This window comes from Trachemys scripta, chromosome 4, assembly GCF_013100865.1.
Source record: "Trachemys scripta elegans isolate TJP31775 chromosome 4, CAS_Tse_1.0, whole genome shotgun sequence".
Classification (NCBI taxonomy): Eukaryota; Metazoa; Chordata; order Testudines; family Emydidae; genus Trachemys; species Trachemys scripta.
In genome coordinates, this window is record NC_048301.1 from 57,538,728 (window position 1) to 57,550,481 (window position 11,754).

General features: G+C 39.0%; 1 protein-coding gene across 2 annotated transcripts in view; it reads right to left on the reverse strand.

Annotated features, from left to right (window-relative positions):
• Positions 1 to 1,879: 1,879 nt before the first annotated feature.
• The window catches only part of EMC7 (ER membrane protein complex subunit 7), a 10,674-nt gene continuing 799 nt past the window's right edge, over positions 1,880 to 11,754 (reverse strand). The window contains exons 1-5 of one of the 2 annotated variants that reach the window (XM_034769206.1): positions 11,605 to 11,743; positions 11,102 to 11,221; positions 7,652 to 7,790; positions 4,833 to 4,913; positions 1,880 to 2,334 (exon numbers count right to left, since the gene is read on the reverse strand). In XM_034769206.1, the coding sequence (XP_034625097.1) occupies positions 2,182 to 2,334; positions 4,833 to 4,913; positions 7,652 to 7,790; positions 11,102 to 11,221; positions 11,605 to 11,726 (615 nt within the window). In that variant the 5' untranslated portion in view covers positions 11,727 to 11,743 and the 3' untranslated portion in view covers positions 1,880 to 2,181. Of the gene's footprint in view, positions 2,335 to 4,832; positions 4,914 to 7,651; positions 7,791 to 11,101; positions 11,222 to 11,604; positions 11,744 to 11,754 lie in introns of those variants that run through there. The other variant, XM_034769205.1, reaches the window with a different exon arrangement.

Genomic DNA, 11,754 nt, shown 5'->3' on the forward strand with positions numbered 1-11,754 from the left:
CCTCTGACACATGCCAAATAGCATTATTGTTTTTTCATATTGAGCCTGAAACAGACTTCAAATGCAACTAACAGGAGACTCACCAAATGGAGACAGGTGCCTCTGTCTCTGAGAAGGTGGAAGTGGCATGGCGCAAGGGATGTGCTGTCAGCCACTTCCTGCAGCCCCCATTGGCCTGGAACAGCAAACCACCACCAGTGGGAGCTGTGATCAGCCAAACCTGCGGCTGCTGCAGGTAAACAAACCAGGCCGACCCGCCAGCGGATTTCCCTGATGGGCCGTGTGCCAAAGGTTGCCGATCCCTGATGTAGGTCAAAATATACAGATTGAACCAGTATTTATTAGTTTCTAGCTTTTATGTTTCCTAGCTATAAAGGTCTACCATAATAAAATAATTGATGTTTTCACATTATGCTGCCTTGCAGCTGCTTAAGTTTCAAGTTTATTAAAATCTAACTTTAATGTGTGTGTGGACAGATGGAAAAAGAGTGAACCTAATGTTTAATCACCCCTCTTATTCCAAGTACAGTTGAAATGAGTGATTTTCAGTTACATAGTACTTTAAGCCTCAGTTTGGCTATGTTATAGCACCCATCAAGGTATATAGTATGGTGCTATATTGGTAAGTCTTGTTATAAAAACATTTATTGGCCGAGCAGTTTGGAAAATGGTTATTAAAGCTCAGAAAAGATACATTTTAGATACCAAACAACCATAACCATTGTGTATGGGTCCTACTGCTTATGACATTAGCAGACAATGAGAAACGAATTATAAAAGCAACTGAAATAAGCAACTGAAACTGATATTTTAAGAATAGCTACATTATTGAGCTTTTTCATTAAATTAAAATATTTGGGACATGATACAAGTCCCTGTAAATGTTTGCTTCACCCTGAAACAATTATTCCTTAAAAAGCTTAAAAATGAATTACAGCTAGAGCCACTAATGGAAATAAGCAAGTGTTCCAATAATTTTAATTCTACAAAATATTTGTAGAGTGGAGAATAGTCAAACTGTTTACAGCATCTGAATTTAAATCACCTTTAAAATTTGCTTAACACTGAGCAGCTTGAGAAGATTTTCTTCATTCATATCAAATGAATGAGGGATTCTAGAACAGCCTAGCAAGTCAGGATGAAGAAGAGTAGAGTGTTGCCAATAAACGACCACATGCAGTTCCATTTACCTTGTAATGCAATCATGTTCTATTATGGAGTTTGATATAAACAGATTTAAAAGTTGATGTAAGTGGGAGTCAACCTAGCTACTTGTAAAATTATTTGCCCTGTGTTTGGCTTCAAGTCTGCCTCCTAGACAAACTAGTAGCAAATACAGTCAGAGAACTGGTAAGAATCAAGTGTGTTTCAGAGATGAGGCATTCGGTGTGGTCAGTGTAAGCGGAAGGACCTGAGCTGCATTCCTCTTACTGTATGGCTATTGGAGATCCATAAGTAACTGACGGAGGTCATGAGCAGTTTTGGAAAAGGATGCTTGCCTGCTCGTGTTGAAGTTTTGTAGCAGATGCTAGATAAGTAAAATGAAATGGAAAAACCCATGAACTACTATTCCCCTCAAACTAACCTTATTAAATAGGATTTTGGCAGCCAGCAAATGTACATACAAAATAAAGTAACTCAAATACATAGTATATTCAGTTCAAATACTTCTAGCTGGTAGAGCCAGTTCTTTCCTCGGTAAACTCAAACGACTCAATTTCATTAAAGGGAGAAACTTTATGCACTTGAGAACTGGATAGAGGAGAAGGATAGAAAAACGTTAAGCTCATTTTTAAAAATAGAACTCTTTCTTTGAAACCAAAAGTTGTTGTTACATATAGTGAGATTTTGTCTAGGGATTAAAACTTATTCATTAATGTATAGCACATCATATAATTTAATTACTTTAATGTCATTTTCTACAGAGCAATATAGTTAATTCAGTATCATCAATATTGACCTTATACACATACAAGATTGAAGCCATGTCCTCCTCTGCTTACTGCCAAGTACAAAACAGCTTAAATAGGCTAAAAAGCTACATCACATACAACAGTTGTAGCAGATCAATTTTCATGTTGGATCAAGTTTACAGTAGTGGTGTTTTGAACTTGCAAGACCCATACAGATGATACCACACAAAAACAGTTGTGCAAACTCAGGCGCAGGAGGAAGAAACAACTACCTCCTTTTTCCAGCACCACTTTTCCCTGTTTTACTGCTCCCACTGCCAGACTTGCTGGAAGATTTTGAAGAGAAAAGTCTTGTCATGAATTCAGAGACATCGGGCAGTTCATGGTTGGAATTTAGCATATTCATTGACTGCTCCATTTCCTGCACACAAAAATCAGACAATCTAAGATTAAACTATTGACTATTTAAGGCTGTTTTTGTAACATCAGTTGAACAGGCACATTAAGTAGCTTTGCAATTTCCTCGATTGTGTTGCTATGCACTAGTTCTCTAGTGAGCACATCACTATAAAGATAATTTATTTGTGCAACCACAGCCAAACCCCAAACTACACAAAGAAACTTAAAAAAAAAAAAAAAAAAAAACACAACACTAAAAGCACTCAGTATAGCCAAGGCAACCATGTCTCAAGTAGCCTTACAGGGCAGATACTTATTATATAAAAACTATCAATTTTTCAAAGCTAACTGTAGCGAAGATACACTGATCCTCTGCACAATACTATTTTGACTTGTCTTAAGATTTAAGCTCTTTAGATTTTAAGATCAATGTCCTCTTCTAGACTTTACATATTTTTAAGTTTTGCAGATTTGGCCCAAAGGTTTAGAAAGGTTTAGTATTTACTGCACATCCAGCAGAAATGTTTAGAATTTCTTACATAGCTACCAGTTACTGAACAGCTAGTTTACAGCTCTGATCCACTGCCTTAATGTCTTTCTTTTCTATGTGCAGAAAAGGATCTTAATGTGAGGACATCTATCCAACTATGCTTACCATAGCTTTAGATAGGATATTTATGCTAAACTTTCATTTTGAAAGACAAACAAGTTATCTTCTTTTAGAAAAGGAAATTAAGTATTTTATTAATAAAAGTTAAATTACTTTTCCAAAGTTCTATAACTTTTTAGTTAAATTTTTTATTATACATGAGGGACAGGAAGGCAATGCCAACATTCAGAATTGTCTTATAATTCGAAGTGTTTTTCAAGTAAGAACTAGCCAAAAGTTAGCTGGGTAGCCTATTGATATTATAACTATCTTTAATACTTATACAAGAGCACAACTATTACCTCAGCTTTATATATTAGGTATCAATATGCTGATCACCCAAGGAAAACAAAACAAGCTGTTGAAGAGTGTAGTAAAAGCTCCTTTTTCATAAGTGAATGAGTTTTAGGTTTATACTGCAGGGTTTAATACGTAGCTACCTAAGGCAATGTCATTTTCCATTTTATTCTAGCTCTTAGATTTTAACTTTTTCCTATTCCTCCAAGATCATCTCAATGCCAATCAAGATTCTTTCAATTTTGAATTTTTTTTATTAACAAGCCAAGTCACCCAGTTAACTAAAAGATGAGAGTAGCTTGTCTGTCCAGAGCAGTGGATGAGTGCATGCATTTCATAAAGAACAACAGTTGGTTTTTTTTTGTTTTTTTGCTGTTTTGGCTTTTTTTCTAAAACAGCCTCTAGGATTTAACCCACTTCAACAGCATTTCATAGGTAGCTGGTCTACTTTCAAGTTTTAGCTTCTATCAAAGTTAAACCAGAGGCATTAAACACCTTCTGATTTTTGCTTTTAATAGATATCACTTTAAAGAGGGCTGGACACCTGCAAAGTACTACTAAAGACAGTGGTTTCTGAGAAAGAGGAGTTGGAACCAACTGAATCCCAAAAGAAGCAGCCACCCAAAGACAATGAACATTTCTAGATAGTAGAAAAGATTTAGTAAACACCTTGAATCTCCATTTTGTCCTAGCTTTCCGCTATTTGGCATTTTGCATGGTAAAAGGACAATAAATTAGGATCATTTAAAAATAAATGGCTACATTAAGCTCCATAACACCACTGTGATACCAGGAGTAGTTAATAGCCCAGTAAACCATACATTTTTGGTGGTGGCACAGGAGGGGAAGAGAACACTAAGTCTTATGCCTCACAACACACCTAGAGGAGTCCATAAATAGTATACAAAAGCAAGCCCTGTTGGGTCTTCAATGCTTCATCTTAACAGTAAAGAGTAAAAATTAGGAGATTTTCAAGAGAACTAAGTGGAGAGAGATTAGGGCATTAATTGCTTTTTGCAGATAGTCTGGAAAATATCAGACCATAATACAATTCATACCGGTACATAAATTAAATTAAATTCTGTGTTCTGACCAAGTGCAGGCTTATAGAACTGATACCAGAACCCAATAATGATATTTGCAACTCAGGTCTCATCTACACTACTGGGGTAAGTCGACCTACGTTATGCTACTCCAGCTACATGAATAACATAGCTGGAGTCGACGTAGCTTGGGTTGACTTACTGCGGTGTCTACACCGTGCTGCGTCAATGGGAGATGCTCTCCCGTCTTATTTGACCGGAGAGTGCTCTGCGGTCGATTTTGCAAGTCTTCACTAGACCTGCTAAATCAATACTCGCTGCATTGATCGCAGCTGCACTGATCTTTGGTACCTGTAGACATGGCCTCAGTTTTCACTGAATGAAGACAGCTGTCTATTAGTGCGTCCCATAAGGCAACTTTCAGTTTGTACTGTGTTTCTTTTTTGTAACTTAATATCTCATCACCATTGTTTGCTACAAATTTGGAATCCACTAATGCTTTTGATATCCACTCGTAATGAGCATATTTACCCGTCTCATGTCAGGATCACTGGTGTTGACAACTTTAGGCAGCAATACAAATATCAGTAATGGAAGAACCATCATCATAACCTAAACAAAAGAGAGAAATTCAAAGAACATTTCCTTAGTTTGAGTTATTGCTCAAAATATTTTAAGTAAGACTTCAGTAAGCAGGAAGACACCTGACATTTAACACCTGAGAGAGAAGATTCAGTCTTAGTTGGAAATCCATATTCCAAAACTACTGAAGATTTGGCTCAATAATCTAGTAGTTCTATAAGGGGCCAAGTAGGAAAGTTCAGTTTAAATTCTGGAGTTGGTGATTCATTGGCAAAGAATGGAATGTTTCAAATGGAATATTGTTAAAGCTTTCAACCCTGATACAATAAAGCAATGTACTCTAGGAGTGCAGAGGGCAACAAAAACCATCATGAATTTTAAAGGCAACTGACCATGGGGAAGTTCCAGTGGATATAGCCCAGGTTTGGCAACCTTTGCCACGCGACTCGCCAGGGAAAGCACCCTGGTGGGCTGGGCCGGTTTGTTTACCTGCCGCATCCGCAGGTTTGGCCGATCGCAGCTCCCACCCTTCAGCCCGTGTCGCTTCCTGCAGTCCCCAGTGGGAGCCGCGATCGGCTGAACCTGCGGACGCAACAGGTAAACAAACCAGCCCGGCCCGCCAGGGTGCTTACCCTGGCGAGCCGCATGCCAAAGATTGCCAATCCCTGATATAGCCTGAAGGGATGAGTGTGTGGGGAAGAGGAGGCTACAAAAAAAACTCATTTATTGAAAGGGCAAAAACTGAAATGAAACTATAGTTTTTTCCCCAAAATTCTATCAGATTAATCTGTCAGATACACTTGAGCAGGAAGCCCAAGAGATGGATGTATGTCAACTCGGACCCTACCTACATCTTTTTTGGGGTGTGTGCACATTTGGCGTGAAGTTTTTAATATAAGTGAAAAGTTGGCTATTAAACAGACTGTAGTTGGGAGACTGTAAAAAGGTAAGAAATAAACAAGAGAGAAACATGTCAATTTTTAAAACTCATCACCTCCTAGAAAAGGGGCCATTAGGATCTGTGACCCGTTCCATGGTAGAGAAACCCAACAAAATGGAGTTTCAGGGAATCACAGCTCATTCCCATCAGCAGTTCTGTAGCAAATAAAAGACTTCATTTTCCTGAAAAGTTATTTCAGTGTTTTAGGATAGTCACAGAATTGGGTGTACTGATATGTAGACTGCCACATTACAGGTCACTAGGGAGGTACATAACTAAGGATTCTCAGCAGAACTACAAAGAATTTAAATAAACTTTAGACAGTAAGGTTAGAGTGCATGCCAAGTATATCAAAATGGTTGAGCTCTCCAATTCTTTAGAGACTGAATTTAAAAGAGAAGTGGATTCCTGAAACACTGGAAGCACACCTTTTGCCCAGTTCTGTTTGTCATAATTCAGAAAGAACTCTGCCTATGAAAAGATCTGCAAGCCTAAAAGTAATCCAGACAGTACTAATTAGCTTAAATTTAAATCTACAGTCAACATCCCTTGAGGAGCACAAAGCAGCAACATGTGTGTGATGGTGCGTGTGTCTTGTATTTCCCTTAGTACCCTCCTATTCTGCTGAAGCACGGGAACCCTCTGGGACATTAAAAATATCTAAGATGATTTTGGTTGGGATTTGTCCTTTTTCCTGCTAGACTAATGATGATTAACCCAGGATATAACACAATACCCTAAAGACTTATTTATTTATATAGACACACTATACATATATAGTGTCTTGTTTTGAAACTTGAAGACACTGTTTAGTCACCAAATTAGTTGTACAAAATTTAATATTGCAGTTACATGTGCTTTGCAATGGATGCAGATACTTAAGCTATGGGTTTTCCCATCTTAGACTATTCCAAGTCTTAATTCTTTTAAAACTCTATTAAGCATCCTGAGCATAGTGCACATACACAGCTTTGTTTATATTTGGGACTAACATTAAGAGGAGTAGTGTGCATTTTGGTTCTTCTGATTTGAAGACTGTTTAAAAAACAAGGCTATCAAATTAAAATAATCACATTTACAACTATAACATTGTCCAAGACAAGAAAAGATTAGTACCTAGAGCCCCATAGCATTCCTTTAACCTATTTTAATACAAAAATGAATGATTCAGTGTTTAGGATGCATCATATTTTCATATATTTGCCTATGATCTCCCCCTAGGTTGTGATTTTGTTCTCTGCATGTTAGATTTTAATATGTTCTCATATTCTAATTTAAAAAGTGTAAAGAAAAGAAATAATGCTTTCATGATTTGAACTGGGAAAACAGCAGACCGCTTGATACAACAGGAGATTAATATTTTACTGTGAAAACTCATCATCTGTATTGGTTATTTGCAATTACAGTTATGCTTAATGCTGCAATACCTGCTCTTATTAATGAAAAAAGCAGCAAAAGAATCTTGCTGCTGGCTGAGAAGGTGACACTTGAAGTCAGTGTTGCATCACCACCCCACTGGCTTCATCCAATTACCAGTAATAAGCATTTTTCAACAACTATAAGACTGCAATTGCTGTTCGGCTGGTGTAACCATTCATCTCTAGAGAAGCCTCTTTTCTTATCAACAATATATCTGAAAACAAGTTTGTTTTACTGAGATTTGCAAACTGATTATGTATTTTCTCTATTTCCACAAGTACCAAGAATTAATTTTTTTCTTTGCTTGGAGTTCCAACTGCAATGGATGGATGCTACCCTAAATCCACTCTTAAAAAGCTTTAAGGTAAAATCAGCAGCAAATAGATTTGTGTGCTGCATCTATACATACCATAGGGTTCATTAGAAAGTCTGTCCATCCCCAAGACTCTCTCTTTATGAAGTAAGAAGGGGGTCCAGAAGATTTCATCTGAAGCGGGTATGGGAGCCTGACTACTTCTGACGTTTTGATGTAATTCACATATCTTGCTCTAGTGAAAAAATAAGTATTTTTAAAGCATTTTTAAAACCCTCCCCTCTAACTTGAGGAATCCTTATTTAATATTCCCTCTAGTCAAAGCTTGTTACAAGACCACAAACTTAACAAGCTGCTACATGAAAGTGTGAACCACAGAAGACATTTGTCCAGATGTTACTCTTTAAGCAATACCCATCATCCCATCCACTAATAATATCCCCTCTAATCAATTATGGTAGAATGTAAAATTTAAAGTAGGCAGGTAAGGGGGAAAAAAAAGATCGGAAACAGTAGAACCATTTGTTGGGAAGTGGTTGAAGAACTATTTGTGTTAACATATTAGTGCTGGTCAGAAAAAATTAGTCAGCTAACTTTACCATGAGACAATTTGATTAATGCTTCAGAAAAAATTCAGCTCTGATTCCAAGGTCTTCTTCAATACAGTTATGGAGATCTCAGTAACCAGCTAACTGGTAAACTTGGCTTGTTAAGTATAACTGGAAGAACACATTCTTCTGGGTACTCATCATAATCAGGTCAAATATGGATTATGTTAACAATTTCTGAAGCGTTTGCTTAACCCCATGCCGGGAAACAAGTACATTACATTCACCAAAGCTCATTTTCAAGTCTGGCATTCGACAGGAACAAATACTGGAACAATCTAATTCAGTGATACTCAGACCTCAGTGGTTCAGGAGCCAAATTAGCAATCAACATTACCCAAAAGAGCCACAGTGGGGTGAATTCATTGTTTAAATATAAATGTATAGTACTATAGTAAATGAAACAGTATGACAGGGGAAATATTTATATTGTAACATATGTATTTTATTCTCACAGCAAAATGATTGACCAAGTATTATTTTACCAACTACAACTGATTAATAACATAATAAAAGCATCCTGATTGGTTAATAATCAAATCACACAGTGTTTTAATATCATGTAATGCAAAGAGCTACAGGAGACGCATTAAAAGAGCCACTTGCGCCTGAGCCTCTGTCTGAGTACCACAGATTCTAATTACGTCTAACAAACAAATAGCCCCACCTCAACTCGGGATTCCTTTTTTAAAATACTTTAAATTTTTAAAAGTAAAATATGTCATGGTTGTTAATAAGATGAGACATCTAATGAGATTGTAGGTTTAAGTTTTCAAAGTTTGGTAACAAAATCTTGAACTATTAGGGGGCATTATTCCAATAAGACAGACAACATTATGATAAGTAATTGAATGCAAAGACTCAGTTAATGCAATATTCAATTTGAAATGCTAATCTTCCAGAACCAGAAAAATAAGCATTTCAGTTCCCATAGGCACCTTTATTCTGCCTCTTGTGCTTATCACTTATAACAAGATTTTCCATCGTATGATCACTTAACATGTGAAGTTAAAGATGCTACATATGCATACAAATTAAAGAAAAAGTGCAATTTAAACATGTTTATTTCATCTTACTATTTCAAATAAATCCCTCTTATTGGACAGGATAGCTATTTCTTTGTACTATTTGCTGAATAGTGTACAATAATGTACAGCTGCGTATTAGGCTATGTCTACACTATACAGTTTTTAGTGACACAACTGTGCCGCTAAAAGGTGCGCAGTGTAGCCGCTGTTTGTCGGCAGGAGCGAGCTGTTCACAGCGGCGCTTGTCATCAACAAAACTTTTGTCTTTTGGGGGGTTGTTTTTTCAACACACCTGAACAACAAAAGTTTTATCTTTCACTTGGCAGTGCGTACTAGGACACCCTACTGCAAGGGTGGCCAACCTGTGACTCCGAAGCCACATGCGGCTCTTCAGAAGTTAATATGTGGCTCCTTGTATAGGCACCAACTCTGGGGCTGGAGCTACAGGCACCAACTTTCCAATGTGCTGGGGGGTGCTAACTGCTCAAGCCCTGGCTCTGCCATGGGCCCTTCCCCCACTCCACCCCTTCCCGCCCCATCCCCATAGCCTGCCCTGCCCTCACTCTTCCCCCTCCCCCCCAGAGCCGCCTGCATGCCTCAAAACAGCTGATCGGAAGGTAGGGTAGGGAGGGGAAGGCAAGGCAGGGAGGGAGGGGGAGGCGCTGATTGGAGGGGCTGCTGGTGGGTGGGAGGACCTGGGAGTGGGGAAGCTGATGAGGGCTGCTGACATACACCTCTACCCCATAGAACGCGACCTGATATAACACGAATTTGGATATAATGCGGTAAAGCAACGGGGAGCCTCGGGCCCTTTAAAGCGCCACCTGAGCCCCGCTGCTTTATCACATTATATCCGAATTCGTGTGGAGCCCCATGCCCTTTAAATCACCACCCGAGCCCGGGCCAGAGGCTCCAGCCGCTGCGGGGAGCCCCGGGCCCTTTAAATCCCCACCCGAGCCCCGCTGCCAGAGCTCCGGTGGTGATTTAAAGGGCCCGGGGCTCCCTGGGGAAGCCGGTGCAGTCTGGCACACCGCACCAGCCCGAACCAGATATAACACGGTCTCACCTATAAGGTGGTGAGATTTTTTTGACTCCCGAGGACCGCGTTATATCGGGACAGAGGTGTATTACTGTGGCTCTTTGGCAATGTACATTGGTAAATTCTGGCTCCTTCTCAGGCTGGCCACCCCTGCCTTACTATAATGCACACAAAGGACACAACTAAAGTTGCTGTGGATGAGGCAAGCACGGACAAACAGTACAGGGATCTGTGCCATGGTCTAGTAAAAGCACTTCAGAATTTAGGAACAAGTATGGCCCTTCCTTCTCCATACTAACATGGCAACGTGCTCCACGCCTGGAATAAGGACGTGCATTTACTTTAGGCTGACTGAAGGAGAATGAACAAAATATCACAGAGAGATTCCAGGGACAGAGAGATGGAGACCATCTTCCTGGCTCAGACAGAAAGTAACCAAGCAAGAGAAAGGGGATACAGACTAAAAATGGAAAGAAAAGAATCTCAGGAGACCTCTGAAAGCCTCTCAAAAAAGAAAGGAGGTAGAGATTTTAGGGGCAGATTTTCTTTCACGTTGCCTATCAACCCAATAAATTATTGAAGTGGTGAAAGGAAACAAAACTCTTCCAAAACTTTTCCATTCACTCATGTTAAAGTTGTAAGAATAGGGAGGGAAAAAAAACAAAAACAAAATAAAGCTAAGCCTTTGAAGCTAAATTTCCATCTATAAATATCTTTTGAAAAAAGAGATAAACAATTGAAACTTAAGGTCTAAAATGGAAGTACCAACCCTGTCCTAACTACAGTGAGTTCAAGCAACACTAATACTGCACTATCAGCCATATTAAATTGGTTTAAATGGATCGATGCAGAAATAATCTGAAGGGCTCACCTCATTTTGCCTTTTGAAGTTATGTCCACTCGAACTGGTTCAAACCTATAAGCTGGGGATATAACTTCTACTACGTAAGATCCAGAAGGTATATCATGAACCACAAAACTTCCATCTGTCCTGAGGAAAGAAAATAAAGATTCATCACGCTTCAATATACAAGAGACTGCAGGGAGTCAGTCTTTTTTTCCTAAACTCTTATAATATCTATTATCAGAGGGATAGCCGTGTTAGTCTGAATCTGTAAAAAGCAACAGAGGTCCTGTGGCACCTTTAAGACTTAGTCTTAAGACTCAGTCTTAAAGGTGCCACAGGACCCTCTGTTGCTTTTTACAGATTCAGACTAACACGGCTACCCCTCTGATAATAGATATTATAAGAGTTTAGGAAAAAAAGTAATGATGGAATCACTGATGACATCACAATCAGGTTGCCAGAAATAAATTGGTGGAAGCTTTGCAACTGTCACCAGCTACTTGTACTACCCTGTTTTTGATAGTTACGTTACAACATCTGTAGAACAACAGAAGGCAGCTCCCTTTGTCCCTTGCCTGCACAGCCTATCTGACTTCGTGGGGCACTGGGAAGGCTGGACAAGTGAGAAATATGGTCTGGCTCTGCCCATAATTCTGTGGGGGGGGGGGGGGGGGGGG